At 43.4% G+C, this 22,755-nt stretch overlaps 1 protein-coding gene across 2 annotated transcripts in view; it reads left to right on the forward strand.

Annotated features, from left to right (window-relative positions):
- The window catches only part of PIH1D2 (PIH1 domain containing 2), a 115,132-nt gene extending 96,335 nt beyond the window's left edge, over nt 1–18,797 (forward strand). For both annotated transcript variants that reach the window (XM_069224978.1, XM_069224980.1), the window contains exon 6: nt 17,291–18,797. In XM_069224978.1, the coding sequence (XP_069081079.1) occupies nt 17,291–17,425 (135 nt within the window). In that variant the 3' untranslated portion in view covers nt 17,426–18,797. The remainder of the gene's footprint in view (nt 1–17,290) is intronic.
- The last annotated feature ends 3,958 nt before the right edge of the window (nt 18,798–22,755 follow it).

Raw genomic sequence — 22,755 nt, forward strand, 5'->3', positions numbered from 1 at the left:
GATATCAAGGACATTAGTAAATTCCAAATAGGCACAATGTGGGGATGGAAGTCTAGACCGGTGGGGGTGGGCCACCGTCCTATTTCCAATACGGCCATCTTGGCCAGTCTCTCATCTTTTATTATGGCAGCAAGTCTACCCATCTTCCCCATATCTTTTCACATTTCCGGGGGAACCCCCTGGAGTCGTAGACCACTTTCTCCTGGGTTGCACACCAGCCTACCCCTTTCCTCCATTTTCGGAACGATGGGCCCTGGGGGAGATCCAGGTTGCCGCTATATCCCTCCTGGCTATCAACAGGGCTGTGGCCACCAGAGCCCGATGGGCCGGTGTTCCTCTCATGTCTTCCATCACTCCTAGTAGGACCAGTTTGGCAGATCTTTGTATTTCACAACCCAAGACTTTCCCCAGCACTTGGAGCACCGAGTCCCAGTAGGGCAGAATCACTCGAGAGGACCAAACCATGTGGAAAAAAATCTGCAGGTTCAATCAAGCATCGTGGGCATTGGGCAGAGGGTCGAAGGCCTGCGTGGTGTAGCCTAGCAGGAGATAAATATGCACTGTGTAGATAATAGAATTGCACTGTGCGGAACTTAGCCGACACCGCTAATGACCTGGGTGCCATCATGGCTTCTTTCCATTCTGTGTCTTCTAGGGCGCCTAGCCATACCTCCCATCCTGATCTAGTGAGGTTCAGATCCCCAGGAGCATTGTTGATCAGCATTTTATAAATTTGGGAAACACCCTTCCCCCTCCCTAAGTTTCCCATGAGTAATTTAGCTTCTAGTGGGTTAAACTCTGGCAGAGAGCCTATTGTCGGTATGTGGGTTCTTAAAGCATGCCTGAGTTGGAGATATCAGAAGAATTGTGTTTGGGCTAGCTGGAAGTCCTTCCTTAAGTCTTGGAAAGATTTCATAGAGTCCCCTGACCACACGTCTCCAACCAGGGAGATGCCCACCAAATCCCATTCCCCAAATCTCTCCAGAGCCGCAGTTGTGCTTAGCCATTTCCCTCTCCATAATAGTGTCTGGTGGGTAACGATGGCGTACCAGTGGGAGTACCTCAGGGCAGCACGCCATGTCTGGAAAATCACTTTGGTAACCTCCCCCATTCCTCGGGGTAGGGGATTCCCATACATTATGTCTAGAAGGCGAGGGAACCCCAGGAGTTCCAACTCCACCCGGTAAGCTGGGTCTCCCCAACCCCTTGTTAAACCAGTCGTCTATCACTATTAGCTGGGAGGCTAGATAATATAGGTAGGGGGTCTGAGGCACCCAGGCCTCCATCGTATATCCCTTTCCGGCAGTGTTGGGCCGCCACACGGTGTCTGGCGCCCTTCCAGAGGAACAATCCCGTGGCACTTTCAAGGGCTCTGAACCACGAGCGAGGGATGAGTAAAGGGAAAATTTGAAAGGTGTAGAGGAGCCTCTGCAGAATCATCATCTTGTACAGAGCCACTCAGCCCATTATGTTTAGCGGCAGAGTCTGCTATTTCTGAAGGTCAGCTTTTATGCGTGACAACAACGGAGTTAAGTTTTTGGCCCAGGTCAGTTCCGGCAGCAGGGACACCGCCTGAACCAAGCGGCAGAATCTGGGGCCGAGGCCCGCGCGTCGGAGTACCAAACAAAAAAATCCCCAGTCGACCGAATCAAAGGCCTTTTCGAAATCAGTGAGTAAAAGGGCAAGGTCTCGGGTTAAATGGCCACGTTCAACTAATGCTATGTGCAGCCGACGGATACAATGCCGAGTGCTGCGAGTGGCCATGAAGCCACATTGATCTGGGTGTATTAGTTGAGGCAGAACCCTTTTGAGACGGGCGGCAAGGATCGCTGGAAAGGTTTTAATCTCAGTGTTGATCAGTGAGATCGGACTGTAATCGGCACAATGTGTTGAGGGGGGTTGGGTCTTGGGGAGCACCACAATGGTAGCAGTATCTAGTTCTCTGGGGAAGACACCACTGCAATCTACGTCTGTAAAGAGGTTCAACAGGTGTGGTATTAATTCTTCTCTAAAGACCTTGTAGTATTCTGAGGGGAGTCCGTTGGGTCCTGGGGATTTCCCTGTGCCCAAAGCCGATATGGGCGCTCGGATTTCTTCTGTGTCAATGGGTTCGTCCAAGGCCTGTGCCTCTGGTACCGACAACCGTGGAAGGGGGGGTTTCATCCAGAAACTGTCTGGCTACACTCATATTGACCCGTCCCGACGGCTGATAAAGTGTTCGGTAGTACGTAGCGAAGGCATTTGCGATTTCTGCGTGGTTTACGATGATGTTACCTTCCCCATCCCGAATTTCAGGGACTATCCTGGAGGTGAGACACCAGCCAATGTAGCATTTTTCCGGTCTTGTCCCCCCATCCATAGAGTTTTGCAGTGCTTGCTCTCCATAAGTGCTTGGCTGCCTCTAGGGATTGGTCTCTTATGTCCTCTTGGATTAAGAATAGTTGTCACGTCGGTTTGTCGTTCGGGCTTATTTCAATTTTGTTTTTAAGGACCTTTGCCCGCAGCTCTAACTTTTCGATATGTTGGGCTCGAGTGCGTTCCTGGATCCGTACCAGGTTTTTGGCCCTACCCCTCAGTACCACCTTGCCCGCCGCCCATAAAGTACCCGTGGATGACACTGACCCCTCGTTCAGCTCAAAGTAGTCTTGTATTTCCTTGCGCATCAGTTCCACATAGCTTTGGTCCTAGAGATACCATGCGTTTAGTCGCCACATTGGGCGGACCTGAGATTGTGTGTGACCTACAGTGAATCGGAGATTCCCCTTGTCAATATTTCAATGTGGGAGAGGGTTGTGCAGTCTGTGCTTGGAAGAAGAACCAGGTCTATCCTGGATGGTGAACCATGAACAGCTGATGTGTGGGTAAATTGACGCCGTCTTGGGTGCCATACTCGCCAAGCGTCACAGAGCCCTGTTGCCGAAAACCAACCCCTGAGTCCCGTTGCAATTGCGTGTCTATGTGCAGAGATTGGGCCTGTCACGTCTGTTGTTGGGTCTGGGGTGGAGTTAAAGTCTCCTCCTATCATTGTGAGCCCCGGTGGCAGATTTAAGAGTAGCTGGGAGAGGTTGTCTAAAGTTTTTTGAACTAATGTGGGGGGGGGGGGCATAGGTGCTGACTATATTAATCGTATTCCCTTCAATTTTGCCTGTAATGGCTATGTATCACCCGTGTTGATCTCTTCCTATTTGAATATTTGTCAATCTACACTTTTAATAGTGGTGTCTGCTGGTGTATTAAAAACAAGGGTGGGACACCAGAGTGAGAGTAAGGACTCACTGGGTCACCTATCTAAAAAATGGCCGACATGTTTCTAACCTCTACAATGAGCCAAGGAAAGTCTGGGGGGCATTCTTCAGGGCCTAGGATCCCTTAATGTCATGCAATGCACAGACACACATCCACACTCAATAAGAGAGTGGGAAAGGAAATATAACAATTGAAGGGGCCTACCTGTGGCGAGGAACTACCTAGCGGAGGCCTGGAGGAACAGAAACGTGGATAACGTTATGTGAAAAATACAACACAGCACAGCAAAACACACAAGGAGGGGTGACACAGCAACCTCCTCAAAGTCAGGGAAGCATTCTATCATTGTTGAGTGCTTGTAGAGGTACATCCTAAATGCCAGTGAGAGGGGTACAGGACGTACCCGGGAGTCCTTATGGTCTACAGTGCAGGACTGACCACATGGTGTAATTTGACATTATCAATTGATATGAAATGGTTTTCTTTAGAATCAGGCAGCGGTGGTAGGATAAGAGTTCTGGAACAGTATTCCCAGGACTGGACCCTGTACTCTATATGGTGAGCCACATTCACTATTTACAGCAATTCTTTCATACACTTGATCCCCATCTTTAGGAATCCAGCCGGTGGATGTTGTTGGCAAATCCTTCATTTCCAGGGTGGTGCCTTGGGCAGAGGAGTTTTCATCATGAAACTGTTGTAATTCTGGAAAGACAGTGACACGTTCATTTATGCCAAATGGTGTTTCGGCAGCCACCAAACCATAGCCGTCAAGATCTAGGACATACATAGGTATCCCAAACGGGACTTCGTATGGAGTGCGTCCTCCCAAAGACCTTCTGGGCAGATTCTTTAGTGCCCTCTAGACTCCTTACAGGTGTTAAGGATCGCTTTAAGTCTTGGTTTTTCCGGTCCACAACAGAATTTCCCTCAGGATGGTGGGGAGACGAGAAATGCAGTTGAACACCCATTGTTGCCATGGTGTCCCTGAATGCCCTGGAGGCAAAAGCAGGGCCCTGGTCCTGGAATAGTGGAATACTGCAACAGTATATATTCTGATAAGGACTTGCAAATCTTTAATAACAGTTTGAGTGTCAGCTGATCTGATTGTTGTGGCCATACCCATAGAGATCTAGAGCATGAGTCAACAGCAACTAAAATATATTTATAGTACAACAAACAAGAGGTGGTAGCTGTCATAAGCTCGCACATCCAATTTAAGTCTATATACAGTGTTCTGGGAAGAATCCTGTGTTGCTGAAGAGGTTCAATGTTGTGGGTGCCAACCCGGTATAACACCCAACCACCAACGGTGTCAAAAAAGTGCTGACTGGAATAGTCATTAATGATAATTGTTAATATGGACCAGGGCATACCAAAAGGTAGTCCTGCTTAGTTAATCCAAGTGGAAAATAAATGAAGGTCCAAAACCACGTAGTTGGTGAAGATAAAGTTTTAAGGTCCAGGTACACACATTGAAGTGGTTTGTTGAAAACTAAGAGGGGTGTCTGCAGTGGGTGTTTGATGGAGGACCCTCTAATTTGTTGGCAGATGTCACAGCAAAGAACATACTGTTTGGTCTATTTTTGATAGATCTGGCCACCAAAAGCGTTTTTGCAAGAGTGAGATGTTAGCCGCCATTCCAGGGTGGGCAGAAGCAACCTCCTCATGTGCTGCTTTGATGAGATCTAATCTCTGGTCTTGGTTGCAAATACAATGTTCTGGGCATTTAAATGGTAGGAATATTTTGCAGGATATGCTTTAGGTAAGGGCTTGCTGTCAGCAGTAACCTTCTGAGCAGCCAGTGTTTCATCATCCAGTCTCATATGAGAATGAATAATCGCAGCAACAGAAGCCATAGCTACTGCAGATTTGGCTGCTTCATCATCCAAAGCATATCCTACAATGTGCATTCCAACACATTGATGACCAATGTATGAACTACATGAGCCTTTGGTAGCTTGTCTTTAAGATCTGCTACCCTCCCCCACAAGAGCGTGTGTTTTATGGTGGTTCCTTTTGAATCTCTGAACCCTTTTAGGTTCCAATAGTGTAAGTATTTATTGAAAGAGTGAGCACAGTACAAATCACACACAAATAAAGTAGGATCTGTCTGATACAGTGCCAAAATTAGAGCCTTGCGCTCTGTAACTTGTGCTGTACAGTCCCTAGGGACTGCATGTAGGTCTGTTGAGGGAGGAGTTTACCATCTCTGATTACCCTGCAAGCAGCTGCACAAGCTGCAGAGTATTGGCATTTGGTACCTACAGCTGGTTGGGCAGAACCATCAGTATAAATGATGATCCTATATTGTTCAAGAGGCAAGATGTTAGACATGGGGTATTCAAGTTCATGTTGAAAGAATTTTGGGGTTTGGAGTTTTGGGTCAAAAACATAATGAACATCAGCAGCTGTCAGAGACATTGCCCATTGAATTCAACATGAATGTGATGCTTTTACATTTGAGTGCTAGCCTTGGCAATAGCATCAAGGGCTGGTATTGAGTAACGACAATTATATGTTTTCCTTGGGCAAGAGGTCTCTTTTATTACAGCTAACTGGGCCGCAGTCAGTATTTTTTCTGTGGGTGCAAAATGCTGTTCAGGGTTATAGTACAAATGTGATTTGTATGCTGCGGGTATGGTGTCACCCTTGAATGTTACATAGGTGGACCCGATGGCACCAGGAATTACCCCGATGACCAAGTTTGTTTTGTTGTCACATTTGTGTAAAAGTGTTTTGATTCAAGTAGTTCTAGTTGTAATGCTCTGAGAATGTGTGTAGGTTCAGGCGTCCAATGTTTGCTTGAGGAATCTGGACAAATTAAGTCGTACAGAGGTTTTATGCATTGCACATATTCTGGAATCTACGTTTTGCCAAAGTTAAAAAAGTCCAGTAATGGCTGTAGCTTTTTGATGGCATTGGGAGGTTGTAATTGCACTTATTTTTCTAGAAAGGCGGTTGCCAGGCTCTTTCCTTCATCTGATAATTTATATTTTAAAAATAGGACACTAAGAAAAGCATTTTTTGTTTTCTTCAAGTTCAGTTGTAGCCCTGTGTGGCAGATCCCAGACAAATGTGATCCATCAGACCAAATGTATGTTGAGGTCATCATCTGTGAGATGGGTGTCATCAACATAAAGACAACGCTTCAGGGTCAATATCATGTAATATTGATGTTTCACAGGCTGAAAACAACCCTTGACTTTTCTTATACCCTTGAGGGAGATGACAACATTTCCTTTGAGAGCCAAGAGCAGTGAAGGCACTAGGGGCCAGATGTAGCAAAGGGTTTTTCCCAATTTGTATCAATGGGAAAATGTGTTCGTACATATGGCCCTTAAATCCCTGCTTTCATGCGCTACATTCTGGCAGAAAAAGAACATTGGAAATATCCAAGGTTGTTTTATATTTTTTGCGCACTATGTTGTTTATAAGTGCTGTGAGCATTTTATATTGGAAATGTGCATGTATGACTGTTAAGATGTCTGTAATCTAAGACTATTCTGTAGGAATGGTCCAGCCTGGCTACAGAAAACAAAAGGTTTTTCATTTTTGTTGATATGCGGGGTTGAATTACTCCCTGGTACTCGAGTTATGAGAGTATTTCTCACACTGGTGCTTCAGGCGTATGTTTAATAGGGTATTGTGGTTGGATCTGTGGGGTTGATCTAATTAGTTTAATTTGGTAAGGGGATTCCTTATCCCACCCCACAGGGTTGTGATACAGTGCTGGGGCCTGCGCCAATGCCCAATCTGCGGCATTAGCTTCTTTTACTGCATATGGAACAAGGATTCAGAAAGAAGGCGAAATTACATCTTTCCCTTTTGGGAGGGTAAGGACAAATTCAGGTGACCAATTGTTTTCTGCCACTATGATGTCATAACTAACTGTTAATCTTCCCCAAAATATAACTTTAATAGTATGCTCTATGTCACCCTTAATTTGAATGTTTAGTTTGTAAACCCTATCAGGTGTGGAGACACACTTGTCAGCTGTTTTGACTTCAAGAAATGTGTTAGTTGCTGTCACATCCAGAAGCTCTTAAAGATTCTGGTGAACTATTGTGACCTCTGCCGCGCTGTCTAGCAGAGACACTGCCCATGTCCTGTTCTTGAGTAAAGCTCTCATTGTGTGTGTCATATTTTGCCAAAATGGCTGCAACTGTTTTCTTTTTGAATTGGGGTTTTAGTTGTGGAAGTTTTCCTTTCTTTTTGATTGAAACTTCAGATGAGTGTTGAGAGTATTTTCTTGGTTTCATGTACTTGTATGTGTTTAGTTGTGTTTTGTTCTGATCACCCTCCTCTCTCACTGCATTTGTCGGGTAAGTCTTGGTAAGAATGTGCTGGGTGAGCAGAAATATATTGGTACCTATCAGGTCGTTATAGTTTCCTTTTTTCTATGGTTGTATAGTTTCTCTGAGGTCTCCGAATGCAGAGATTCTCCTTTGTTTTTGATTATCTTTGTTAGGCTTTTGTTTATCCCAACATTTTTTAGAACCCTCTTGTGCTTGTTTGGTAGAATCCTTATTGGATTTACCTTGTAATTGTGGTTTACCTGGTCTGCCTCCCCGACTAGCCTGACAAATACTAGTATAGGTTTCAGCGATAACCTTAGGCAGCTTGCGTTCTTGTTCCTGTTGCAGAACGTCCCAGAGCTGCTGACGTACTGCCAATGCTACTGCTTACCCCTTAAGATTACTTAATAATAATTGAGGACACTGAGGCAAAATTGCCTATTATTTGCATCCCTAAGTCCAGGCAAGACTTGAATTTGTTTTAACACTTCAGGAAGATTCACAAGTTTTGGTGCATCGTTTGCGGTAATATAGAGTGCAGCAAATACTGCACCCCAAGTGGCACAATTGGCCATTGTGGAAACCATTCCAATCCCATCTATGTTTATCTTGGGGTCCTGTATGGGAAAACACTGCTTCCAGTGCACTTATTTTTTTGTGCTAAACAAAATAGAATATCTTCGTTATTAGGTGCCTTACCCATTATTGATTGCACAGTCGCAGGATTTATCCCTGTTGTAGCCAAATGTGGTTGCGCTGGTGCAGCCCTGGCAGGGCGCAGTGTTCAAAGTCTACATTACAAATTGTATTAAGCATCTATATATTTCTACAAATTGGTTATATGAGTGGGTTCGTCCACTACTGGCAAGTTTTCTGCATTAGGATATGGTGTATATGTGGCCAATTCTGGCCATGTAGGACCTTCATTACTTAATGGACCTAATCTAATGTTTTGTGGAACGTGGGGGGTAGGGTGCCATCAAGCCAATTGTGGTGTTCTTGATAATATAATGGTATTTCTAAATATGAAATGGTCTATATTGTGGAGGTGTATTTGCTATTGTGTAATTGTGGAATGTATGTGAGTTCCCATCTACTGCTGATGGAATAGAAAGTTTCAGTTTTGTATGCATTGTGTGCCTCTACCACAAACATAACTTCTCCACCCTCATCAGTGAGCCTATGATTTATTAGATGTTGTGTGAGTTTTGTCTTATGTTTGTTGCAATTGCTACCCGTTGAGGGTCAACCATATTTAAAAAACGGTCAGTTCAGAGATAGAAACACCAGTGTGGGGGAATCCTTTCAAAGGTTCAAGCTTGAGCAGCCTATAGCCTAATATAGGTACTACTTATTTAGCTGAGAAAGATATTGCCTTAATATCAAGGATGTCTTTCTGTATAAGGTGATTAGGGCGCCTTTCACTTGTTAAGAGAAGGAGATACTCAGGAGACCTGTAGAGTTAGTTCCTACCCAAAGTTGGTGGCGCCATGCCATAGGACTCTTACCATGGAGGTAAGACTGCTGTTTTTAGGCGGCGGCACCACCACTGGCTGTGGTAGAACAGATCTTATCTCTTTCTTTCATTTGCACAATGTCTCATTCATGTAAAGACAGACAGAGAAATACAGAACAAGATTTCAATATATTATTTTGAAGCAACTTCATTCTATGTAAAAAAGCACGAGCTGCCATTTTTAGGAAAATGAAATGCAAAACAATTATCATTGTGACCATGAGTGTGAAACAGATGAAATGTCCATGCATTGTGGCACACTGGTGAATCTAAAATCCTTACATACACTTCTAGCATCTATGTGAGAGCACAGCATAGCAATGATAGCTCTTCTCTGCCCAGACTAATCCCTGGAAGGACCCCCCCAGCGCCCATACCTGAATAATAAGCAGGGGTTTTCCTGTAATCTGCTGGCAGTCCTCCCAAGTGGCTGAAGCGAAGAGGCCAAATTCAGCAGAGGTGCAACAACATGGTACAGCGTAAGATGGATGGCTGGAATGTCCCCTCTAAAATTATTTTGCCACTGTGGTGTCTTATAATAAAATATGTTATGTTCTGAGAACTGGCCTAACGTGATATTGTGTCTTTCTGTGTAAGGTTAACTTGGTACTCTTGGGCAGGCAATATGGTAAACTATCATGTACCAGCTTGAGCAGAGGCACAGGACGAAATGTTGTGCAAAGGAACTAATAACAATGTCGGCATGGAAAGGCAGCTGATAAATATAATAAAACATCCCCACTAAAATGTAGCCATGCTAAAATAATAAAAAGGAATAAATGAAATGAACTAGGTAAAAGGGCACAGGCCCAAAGCTAAAATTAGTGTGCCCAAGCAAAATGCTAAAATTAACCCACAACTCTACAACCCAACTACAAATGACACACATGCTCTGCATAATTGTATCTGCTGCAATGTAAGAGTACCCACAGGAATTGTTGGAACCAATTTATATATAAAAAAGGGGTATGTGCTGCACCGGGTCTTTTTGCCATTTTGTGGTCCTATTGGTTAATCAGTACATCTCTTGATTCTTTGTTTTCCTCCCCTAGATTAGAGGAAATGTGGCTTGGCCTCTATGCTGACCTCTTTGTCTGCGAGATCCATTCCCTCCCCTTACCTAATTCTACATGGATTCTATCCTGAGTTGGTTTATTTAGCGGCCCTTAACTGCCGCTCCCCGGTGGCCCCCCTACTTCCTCGAGCCATACTGCCCTGATAAGTTTTATCACTGATATATCAAGTTGTGAGTCACTTTTCAGGACTTCCTTCATGCCACGGGGAAATTTAACTTGTCTGAGGACGGATGCTTTTAATGTTTTTGGTTTCCCACCTTATTTGTTTAATAAATGCAAATATCATTTTGAAACAATTTATTCATCTGTTTTCATATATTTCATTGCAACCCTATGATTATTGCGTTCTTTTTATTTTTATTTTACCCTTACCCAAGATCCCTGCTTGTTTACAAGCTCCCTTGTTTTTGCAGTATAGTTTAGCGCAAACGCTGGATTGCAAAGGGTATTTACATTCCGACTTATTAAGTAATTCCCAGTGGGTTTTCTCCTCCTCCTCCTTTTCCTCTTTTCTTTCCTCCGCTCCCACATACTCTCCTTGTGACCCTGGGCTCGCCGCATTTATTTGACAGTACCACACCCACTTAGAATGTCAGAACATACACCCATTTATTCGAATTAATATATCAAAAAGATCCTTGAAGGTTCATCTTTATTTTCTGAGGCCTCTGAAAGCAGTCAACCCATTGATTTCAGCTTATCTGAAAAATTGGAGAAGTGCAAGAAAAAGTATGTAAGATTACAGTTAATGATACAGATGTTAACTGAATAGTTAAAAGCTGACATTATTCTTACAGAAATTTAGCCACATAGGCGCTACCTGTTCCTGGCACTGGATGGTGCTAGGAATTGACACTGCTATTGAACACACAAAGAAACTAGCAATTAAAATTGCTGATTTAAAGAAGCAAATCAGGGAGTCTGATGTAATCCCTAGTGCCAAGACCCACCTCGAAAAAATGTAAAAGACAATGAGCCTGATCACAACTTTGGCGGATGGGATTACTCCGTCTCAAATGTAATTCAGCGGGTGGGATATCCGTCACATTTGGGACGGAGTAATCCCCTCCGCCAAAGACATAATCGGGCCCAATATCGGAATTCATTAGGATCGAACAGGAGAAACAACTAAGTAAGAAGGGATATTAAGGAATATAGGATTGCGCAAACCTATCCTTTTTTGACTGAAGGCTTCTATGAAAATAGAACTTACAATGATCAAAAGTTTGAGTGACCTGGGGCAGATTTAACAAACAACATACGATTGTCTCCTTATCTGATACTTCTGGTGATTCTTCAGACACTTCTGACCCAGGGAAAGGGACCATTACCTCTACTAGCAGCACAAATAGTTCTGTTCCTTTTTTAGGCAGAGCCCAGGGACGCCCAGGGTCCATCTCAATGGTGGTACAGCACCCCTAGGGAACGACTAACACGCCAGAAACATTATCAGTGATAAACAGCCAAGACTTACTAATAACAATAGGGACACTCCCCAGACGGTACCTACTTCAATCTCTCTACTCATCAACTTTCTACTGTGGAAACTTCTTTATTGAGTAAGGGGATGTCCTTTGTCCCCACTACTTGCCCCAATTACCTTTAGCTCCAGACTCAGGTCTTTGTTTTTTACGGAGTATTCGACTCCATGCCTTCTTTCTGGACACACCCAGCACTACATCAGTAGCCTACACAAATGTTCGTCCTCCCGCCACCTTTTTGCCACCATCAAATGTCCTCCCCCCCACCTAACTGAGATACATGCTTTTGAGAAACTGTTACTCAGTAAATTGGCCAAATATGAACAAATACCATGTTTTGTCCCATACAACCTCTCCTCATGAGAGAAAGGGAGCGGCATTGTGGTCAAGGATATTAACACTTATAAAGCAGAGATTACAAGACAATTGTCTAACCCAGACCACTACTTGAAACTCAACAATGTCCCCACTCATGAGATTCAAAAAATAATTTTAGACATGACAAAGTTGAAACAGCAGGTTTCCTCAGCTTTAATGAATTTAACTTTCTCAACACCAGTTCACCAAGAACACCATGTAGGAAAGTACCCTCTTTCTTGGCATGGCATCTTCAGTCTGCATCAGAAGGAAGAAGGAATCTCCCTTGGGGTAAAGGAGTCGCTCCGCTGCTTCTGCAGGCACCAACTGCGATGACGACCGGCTGTGTGGATCTCCTCTCATGCTGAATTGTTTGGATCCTGCATCACAGGAAGTGGACTGGAGTGGTCCTGACAGCCCTCTCTTCCAGCTGTCCAATTTGGGTGGAGGTAAGCCCTTGCGTGCCCACGCAGGACAGTACCCCTGTGCACCGCGTCCTTTGGAGCTTCCAAGGCTTGTTGGCAACTTTTACACAGGATCTTCAGGGATCCTGAAGCTCCAGGCCCCAGTACTCCATCCTGCGACGCACCCTGAGTGGTTCTCTGGCGGCATCGAAGCCGTTTTTTGTAGTGCTGCGTAGGTCTTGTCCTCGACTTTCGTGTCCCCATCCTGTGGGACTCCTGTGGGTGCTGCCTGGTCGTCTGTGGGCTCTCTGTGTTGATGAGGGCCCCCTCTGTCTTCCCCTCCTGGGTAGAGTCCACCTGGTCCTTCCTGGTCCCCGACAGCTCAACTTTATGCTAACCATAAGTTTTGCATGTGCCAAGGCTTGTTGGCGGAACCCGAAGATGCAAACTCGACTGCAATCCTCCTTCCGGCGTGGGACATCACCTGCATCCGCCAGAAACTCGACTTCGACTTCTTGGGTGCAGTGCTGACTCTCCTTCCTAACTGTCCACTCACCTCTTGCACCTTCAGTCTGTTGGGTAGGGGCTCCTACCCTTTCTGGGCTCTGCTGTGCTTCTTGGACTTGGTCACCTTCGTCCATAGGTTCTCTTGTCTAGGAATCCACATTTGGTGTCTTGCAGTCTCTTCTCGGTTTTGCATCCTTCTTCTTCTGGGGGATTTACAGTGATTTACTCCTGCTCTCCTGGTCGCTGGAGTGGGTTGTGGTACTTACCTTTGGGCTTTCCTAGTACTCTTAGCCCCACTCTACACACTACACTTACCTAGGTGAGGGACGACTTTCGCATTCCACTTTCATAGTATGTGGTTTGTGCTCCCCCTAGGACCATTTCTATCTATTGTGATTTTAACTAATTGCACTGTTTTCTAACGGTTTTTATGCCTATTTCAGCTTACTAGTGTATATAATTTGTGTATTACTTACCTCCTAAGGGAGTATAGTCTCTATGGTATTTGTGTCACCAAAATAAAGTACCTGTATTTTTGTAACACTGAAGTGTTTTCTTTCATGTGTGTAAGTACTAAGGGGCATATTTATACTTTTGGATGCAAAACTGCACTAACTCAGTTTTGCATAAAAAATTTTAGCACCGTCTTGCACCATTCCTGAACATCAGCTGGGCGCCATATTTATGGAATGGCGCAAGCGGTGCAAAGGGTGGGCTAGAGTAAAAAAAAATGACATTAGCCGGATGGGGGTGGCGGTATGGAAGAAGGGGGTTTTGCACCATAAAATGGCGTTAGGCTGGTTAGAGTAAAAAATAAATGCCTCTAACTGGCCTAGTGTCATTGTCTGACACAAAACCATTCATACTGCATGACCCCTGACAGGGTCTGAGATTAATTTTAATGAATTTCTATGATGGCTTAATGACAACTGTACGGGTCTTCGGTTTACCTTAACACTTACCAGATCAAAGATTATATTTCTTGACTTAAGAATTGGGACAGAGAATGGCAAGCTCCTCATTTCCTACATCGTAAACCTATATAGAGAAACACCCTCCTCTTTTACAGTAGCAATCACCCAAGAGCCTCAAGAGACTCTCTGACCTTCTCACAATTCTTCGATATTCGAAGACATTGTTTTTAAAAGAAGATTTCTTCACAGAAGCTCAGGTGTCATCTGCTAAACTGCGAGTCAGAGGGTTATCACCATAAACTGATTAAACAACCATGAAACAGGCTTGGTATTGCCCCAGGGATGCACTCCTCACCCCCTAAGGACAAGAAAACAAATGACCGACTTGTATGTGTGACTACTTTTTCCCTGGTTTCCAACCAAGGAACCGCTTTCTAAAACAATGGGCTATACTCAATGTGGGAGTCTTTAATCTTGAACGCCCATTATTTTCCTTCCTTAGAGGCAAGAACATTAAAGATCATTCAGAACCACCAATCCCCCAGTGCTAGGGCATTTTAAATGTGGTAATTGTATAGTATGTCAGTTTACTATTGAGTCTAAGATGTTTGAACATGACAGGATTAAGATTGGGTTAACTCAGGTTTCCAACTGCAATACTGCAAATGTTATATATGCTATATTTTGCCCTAGTGAGAAAGTCTACATTGGACAAACCGTACAAAAGATCTGTATTCGCATTTGCCAGCACAGAAGCCAAATTTGATGTAAAGTGTCCTATGCACCTCTGGTGGAGCACTTTTTGGAAAAGGGGCATAAAGAAAGTGATCTCCGGTGGCAAGTGGCAGAAGTTATCAAATCCCCTAACAGTGGAGGTGACATCTGTTCTTTACTCAACAAGGAGGAGTTGAATTGGATCTTGCGTACCAACATCCTGCACACTGGGTTGAATAAAATGGAAGACTGGACAACACTTATATGACAAGCTTCTTACAACAGACTGCTTTTTTATCTTTACATAGAGGCCTTGTTGACCCCTCATGAACCCTCCTTTACGAATAATTAATGGCCTTCCTGAATATCATTCACATAAGTCTTCAGTGTGTATATATAATATATTACATATTTATTCTATTTTATGTGATTATCAGTGCTTGTTCTTGATACCTCCACATGTTTCCACCATGTCTCGCTTTCATTAATCCTTTCTTTTCTTCAGCCTCTTTGGTATTACCTCTTCCTCCCTGCCTGATGTGTCACTGGATATGATTTTCGGCCCACACCAGTGATAACTCTCTATCCTCCTTGGCTGGTTAGGGTGTTCATCCCCTTTCTTTCTTCCTAATTATCTCCCATTACCACGGGGCGGCCATGCGACCCTTCCTACGATGGCCTACACATAATTTATTTTTTCCTCCCGGCTCCTCCTTAGACGTGTCATGCGAAATGCAGGGTTGTGGTCCTGTCAGGAGGCAATATGTATGCCTTGATTCTCCCAAGTGAGTTTTCCCTAGACAGCTCTGACCGACCACACAACATAATTTCCCCATTTAAATATCTCTCACCAATATCCCCTTCAAGACGGCCGCCACTTTTTCCTCATTGCACTCTGCCATCTTGATTTTTTTCTCTCGCTATAAATGCTTTCTCCATGATGGGCGCTACCTTATTGCTGCATCCGCGTGGGGAACAGAACTTGCTCCTCTGGTGCTTATACAAGGCCTCAGCCTGTCCGCCCCGGGATCTACTGCAGTACCAGGGTGATTCTACCCCAGCATGCCACGTGGGTGATGGGATGCACAGTGAGTCTCCTGGACCTGCACCAGGTCCTTTTGCCATATTGTAGTTCTATTGGTTAATCGGTACATCTCTTGATTCTTGGTTTTCCTCCCCTAGATTGGACTAATTGTAGCTTGGCCTCTAAACTGAGCCCTTCTTCTGAGAGGTCCATTCTTATCCCTTACCTAAGTCTACGTGGATTCTATCATGAGTTGACTTACTCCTTCTCATAGGCGAACCATAATTGTGTCCCTTAACCACCGCTCCCCGGTGGCCCCACCTCCTTCCTCAAGCCATACTGGCCTCATAAGGTTTATACTTGATACATGAGGTTGTATCACCTTTCACCAGGACTTCCTTCTTGCCACGGGGCAATTCCGCCCCCCTTTCGCACCGTCATGTTTCACTATTCTCTACGGCATCCGGATTATATTGTTTCAGAGGGGGTCCCCTTGTCTGGGCTGCATGCTTTTCTGCTCACTTTCATACCCTTATCTGCTACCTTGTGGCACCTGATGATGCATTTGCATTGGCCTCCCACATTGCATTGGTTGCCATCACTCATACACCCCGCCGTCCCCCATCACTGGGTGTTTACATTTGTCTTTATATTAAAATGACTCAATTCAATAATCTCCTTTTCTCCTTGTTCCTTCCCCTTCTAATCTCCTTTGCTTTCTCTGTCCTTCATCTTGATATTTATACAGGTATTTTCTGCTTGTGCAGCGTTCCGCAGTCTCTCTGGCAGATCCCATGTCCTGATGATGATCCCGGTACTAATTGTGGGATTGACTAGAGTTCCCTGTCTCACAATGTTGCAACTAAGTTAATGTGTACGAGCATGGGCAACATGTGTATGTGACTTATTCTGTATTTCTGTCATGTCACAATGAACTTGTCTGAGGACAGATGCTTTTAATGTTTTTGGTTTCCCACAATATTTGTTTATTTAATAAATGCAGATACCATTTTGAAACAATTTATTCACCTGTGTTCATAGATTTAATTGCAACTCTATGAATATTACGTTCATTTTATTGAACTCAGGGACCATTGTTACTTTAAAGTTTCCTTACCCAAGGTGTTTATTTGCAGGCTCCCTTGTGTTTTTGCAGCAAGCTTGAAGTCATACATTTGACTATATTTGAACAGTTATGCAAACTTCATATATATAAATGATGAAGAGAGGACATAGTGTGACTTAACAAAGGTGTTCCTTGTGTAAATATTAGTTTATTTTGTTGCCTGATGCTCCACATGTACTGGCCCGAGAGGTTAATAACATTGATAATCATAAGAAGTACATGTTGGTGTATTTATACAATGTTATATTACTTGAATTGCCCTTTAGTAATTGGAAGCCCTTTGGGATTCAAATGAAAACGCTGGTGAAGGAAGGAAGTGGGGTGGGGGGTTAAGGTTAGCAAGCTATAATGTAAAACACTGATTTGATTTTTTTTGTTTAGTTTTTTTTTTACATAAATTTAATGTAAAATAAATATAGTTGCTGATGGTGAGGATAGCACAAGACGTTTATTCCTTTTAAATACTGCTTTAATTAATTGGATGTGTTTTTTAATTTGGCCCTGAATCCATTAGAAACTGCTACAGTGAGTTTCCCTAATTTGTTAGACACCTGGGAATTAATATATAGTTATTTCCACCACAAAAATAAAGTGTAAGTCATGTACATCTTATTTATTCTGTTGCAGGATGATGTCGTGCTTGAAGCTCCAGGGAAGTACAAACTGCAGTTGGATTTGCCATTTTCAGTCAACGAAGAAGCTGCTTCTGCTCAGTTTAATAAAAAAAATCGTACGTTACTTGTTACCATTCCAGCATTGTAAGAAATAAAAGCTGTTCGAGCCAAACATTCCTTGTTTAAAGCTTTTAATCAGACAATGAATGTTAGAAGAAAAGTCATACATTTGGGTGCTGATTGATCAACTCCAATCAATGTAGGATGAATGGTTTTAGATCTTAGATGTCATTATTTGTGCTCAATATCCATGAGGAATGGATGCATAATTTTATTGAAATAAATGCTGTGAAATTTCTGTTGTCTTTTCCAGGAAGCCAGGGTGTGACGGTTGTACTCTGGTTCATGAGTGCTCACCTCCCCCGTCGTTTAAAACATGTAGGGCCACATGTACAAAGATCCAGTTTTGCGACTCGCAAACTGCGAGTCGCAAAACCGGATGTACAACAGTGTACTTTACACTGTTTGCGATTCCCAATGGGGTTGCAAATAACCTACCTTCTGAATATTCATGAGGTAGGTCGCAATTTGTGACCCCATTGGTAATGGCCGCCCTCACAGGGATGGTGGCCTGCTGGAGAAAGCAGACCACCATGTCTGTGACTGCTTTTAAATAAAGCAGTTTTTTTTATGCAGCCCATTTTCCTTAAAGGAAAACGAGATGTATTGCTCTGAAAAAATATTTTCGCTGCCATTCACAAAGGGGACGGGGTCCCATGGGGACCCTTTCCCATTTGTGAATGGGTTAGCGCCAGTTTAAAACTGGTGCTAACTGCGATTGTTTTGTGACCGCATTCATGGTCACAAAACAATGCTACATTGTGCTACGACTCGCAACTATGAATGGAACGTCCCTTCCTAATTGCGACTCGCAAACCTATTTTGCGTTTCAGTAAATAGATTACCGAATCGAAAAATAGTCTCTGTACATACCAAAGTGTTTTTTTCCTGTCGCAAAGGGTCCAATTCTGCGAAGCGGGCTGTTTGCGACAGGAAAAATGGTACGTACATGTGCCCCTAAATCTTTTGATTTGCATACTTCACAAATGTTTTCTCTTTTTCTCTTCCCTGGTAATTCATTGCAGCCTATTCGTCACGTGGACTAATGTTAATGTGGGACTTAAAAGAAATAGAAATTAAAATAAAAAAAGTTAACTGTTTATACAACAGTGTTGCTTCAATATCGTTGTTAAGCGATACAAAATTTAGACTAATATTCTTGTCCTCAATGAATGTAATCTTATAAATAAATCAAAAGCTGATGCTCCTTGTTGGAAAGTAATTGTCAGTCCTGTACAGTGAAAAATGTGACTTGTGGGAACATACTTGCTATCTTAGCTCTAGTCTTTGGGCTACGGGAAATGTATGCCCCGTAGTTTTGTTTTCATTGTTTTAAAATATTTTATATTTATCAATTTTTAATTATTAGACACCTTGTTACATTAAACATTAACATTTCAGTGTGTGGTTTCAATCATTACATGGTTTATGATATTGAAAGTGAATTGTGTGATTCAGTAATCTCCATGGAAGATTAATTATCTAAACCAGTGATACTCAAAGTATGGCCCGGGGGCCACATGCGGCCCTCCTGACATTTACATGCGGCCCCTGGGTCATCAGCAGCACTGTGCTGCTGTTTATTCTACTTGGCACTAGCACAAAAATTGTTAAATAAACAGGCAAGTACTTATTTGGAGGCTAATTGAAAAAGGAGTAACTATGGTGTCCTGGAACTCAGCTTTAGAAAAATATTCACTATTTAACACTTCTTGAAGCAAAAATATAAAAGTATGATCTGTTTGAAATTCAATAAGTGCATTTCATTAACCTGCAGAACCGCTTCACCTTTGCACACAAGATTATATCACTGCATTGAGAAGTATTTTTTTTAATGATATTTTTCAAACAAATTTAGAATCTTTCATCCCTCTCCACCCCCCACACCCTGGCAACAATGAGAACTGTGAATAAGAGGCGAGTCAGTTGTTATGTGAACTTTTTGTGAGGGCTCGGTTGCTATTATACATGAACAACATAGTTTATTAAATCAGACACAGAAGGTTTTATACAGCATACACCCTGAAGACGTATTTCAAGGTTCTTATGTGTGATGACAAAGAAAAAGGAGGTAAAGTGAAATAAAACATTTGCCTAGGATCACACAATTTGGTTAAGTGGAGAAGCTGGGATTTATATCCAAGTTTCTGGTTTCACATTGCGCAATTCAGACTCTATGGCCCTTATTTACACTTTTTTAGCGCCGCATTTGTGTCATTATTTGACGTAAAAGCGGGGCAAACTTACAAAATATAATTGTATTTTGTAATTTTGCGCTGCTTTTGTGTCAAAAAGCGGCACAAATGGGGCGCTAAAAATGTATAAATATGGGCCTATATGTATACGCTTCTCTTATCCTACAACCACTTTACCACTACCCCTCTCCACTCCCAGCCCTCTGACTGCCACCCTGCTGGCATCAATGCGGCCCTCGGTCACATCACAGACCAAACAGTGCAGCCCCTGGGAAAATGTTTGCAATACCCATGGTTTAAATCCATTTGAGGGTGTGGGGTTGGAGTAATGGGGCAAGCAGTTGCTACTGGGCCTCAAAAATAGTAGTTTATGTCCTGTAGCCTGACCTACTTTATTCTGCACACCAAGAATACCCTTTCAGCACTTGACCCTTGGTGGTAGTGATGCAAGCAGTCCAAGGCTTCTCATGAGGTATTGTGGGAAGTGAAACTGCAAACTCAGCAGTTATGCTACAAACACAATTACTGTCCCACCAAGTGCATCTCTGCTCCTTGTTAAAAAGGATTGTACTTTAATATATCCCAAAATGCAATTCTTTACCCAGACCTAACAAAGGCATAAAGTTCAACACAAGATTTATACGCAGAAATTAATCAGTATCCTGGTTCACCATAAACTAAACATGGTACAGGCTCACTATTGAATGCACAAACATCCTCCTCGGTTCTATGACACCCCACCAATCCTCGACCCCCCCCCCAAAATCCATCTTTATTTTCCAGCTCTCAGTCTTTAAAGTTATGGTTTTGTCTCAGCCCACTTTTGTTCAGTGCATAAGGCACACAAGAAAGTTGATCAATTCCCAGCTCTACCTGGGTAGTGACGTTCAGATGTAATAAGTAGTGTGTGGGGTTCTTGATTTAGATGCACGGGTAGCATTGCCCTCTACGGTTTCTCTTAGCACATCAGTGCTCTGATTGGCAGCTTACAAGTCCTTCTTTGACCTAGCCATAGGTCTCTGCTGCCATGTGGATATGTCAAATGGAAACCAGGCAGAGTGGGCACTTGGCAATGAAGCCCTCTGGGGTATCGGAGCAATGACTCATAACTCTTGGCGTTTTAAGGTCACAGTTGCTTGTAACTGTAGGTTCCTTAGGTCATGATCACTCATAGCTACAGATACTTCAGGTTGTGGTCATCTTTAGCTCTAAAAACACTTGACAGATCATCACATCTTGCAGGATGTACAGAACACCAGAGACCCACTCCGCACACTGGTCGATGTCTGTTACATTTCACATGCTGCCTGAATGAGCATAGACACAGCAGCTTTGCTTCTTAGAACAGTTGTCTCCTTGCAGAGTCCAGGTTCTCCTTCCCTCTCTCGCATGGGTCCAGCAGTTCTGAGGTCACAGACAGACCCATTGCTCCTCCCAGCAGTGCTGCAGGCTTCAGGTGATATCCCCTGTTGGAGCCTGGCTCTACAAGACACCAGCCACAAATCTCATAATTTCTCTGAATACTTTGCAGAGTACACCCTCTCTTGATCAATGAAGAAACTGGAAATAAGTGTGAAAGTTTGGATCCCATTTTTATAATAATTTTTCTGATACGGGTTGTAGATCCTAACAGTAAAGACCCAGAGCAGTTTGAGGTAGTTCCTCTTTGTATCTTCTGGAAAGCCAAACTAGTCTTTTTTAGTCTTCTCCACACATATGACAAAGGGAATCTCCAAGTGAAGCAGACACACTTGCACAATCAAGTGTGAAACTCCGCACCAGGCTGTCAGCAACCCCTTTGGGTGTGCCCTTGGGTAAATAAAAACAGCAGGTCATACTTGAAAGATTCCCATTAAACCTGAAAGTATGCACTGCCTCGCTTTGTCCTACTAACATCAGTCCGTATGGCTTTGCTGTAAAGAGGATAATCTATACGCTCACTGCTGAATGTCTTGTTCTTCCCACACTTCAGTGTCTGGGGCTGTTCCCTCCTAGTAGGGAATGCCAGCAGAACACTCATCTTCAGAGGTCCAGCCACAATTTCCGTTTTGTTTTTTATTGCCCCTAGTCATGCATTAAGGACCCTTCAGCGGTCCGATTAAGCATACACTCATGTTTAACATAGGACCCTACTATCTACACCACATACATAGTATCCCCAAATTCACTTTGAATGTCAGAGCAAGGGCTGGGCTCTCCATTGAAGAGGACCATTACAGGTCCTCTTCAATGGTAGGTGGGCATCACACTCTCCCTAAACATGAAAAAGGCTGGTTTATGAATATCAAGAACATGCAATATGTTGCCACTGTAGGAAGCTGAATAGCTATGTAGTGTACCAATGTAAGGGATCACAATGCAAACAGTCCAGAGTGACTCTTATTGGCTGACAGTAGTTAAGATACCCCTAGAAGCATTCTTTCGTGGTAGTGTGGGCGAGGAGTTAAGCTTATCAGAGGACAGTGTTAAGCATTTACTGTACACAGTCAGTAAGTGAGACCCACTCTCAATAAAAAAAAAATCCAACACCAATATATACAAAGTAACATATTTTATATGAATTTGGATACCAAGATCGTCAGAATCAGGTATGTACTTTTCAAGATATTCATTTTTTAATACGTTTCAAAAGGTGACACTGCAGTCTCTAGAGTGGTAATGTTATCCTAAGGGGAAATGCATACTGCATTCAGGCACTTGTCGGCCACTTACGGGACTCTCCTTCTGGACTTAAGTTGAGTATGGGGCAAGGTCCAAGGCCATACCACCAGGTCACCGTGGACGGCACTAGGGCTTCAAGGTGCAAAGGTGCTTTTCAGGTCGTGTGCCTTAATGTTATCCTATGGGAACAGAAACATATACTGCATTCGGGCACTTAGCTACAACAAATACAGTACCTATCTTCAGGAGTTAGGGTGAGTATGGGGCAAGGTTTAAGGCAGCAATAACAGGTCACTTTGGGGGGAACTGGGTAGTCTGGGTGCAGAGGTGCCTTACAGCATTGGGTGTCCCATTCACTATAATGGGAAACTGCCCAGGGGAAAAGAGGCTGCAAGTGGGGTCTGGATGACCAGTCCGGGGGGAACCTGCAGGGGGGATCGACCTTTGAGATGCTTGGGCATGTAGGGACACTGTGGGTCCATTTCTGCTAGGTGCAGTGGTG

Source organism: Pleurodeles waltl, chromosome 3_1, assembly GCF_031143425.1.
Source record: "Pleurodeles waltl isolate 20211129_DDA chromosome 3_1, aPleWal1.hap1.20221129, whole genome shotgun sequence".
NCBI classification, from domain to species: Eukaryota; Metazoa; Chordata; class Amphibia; order Caudata; family Salamandridae; genus Pleurodeles; species Pleurodeles waltl.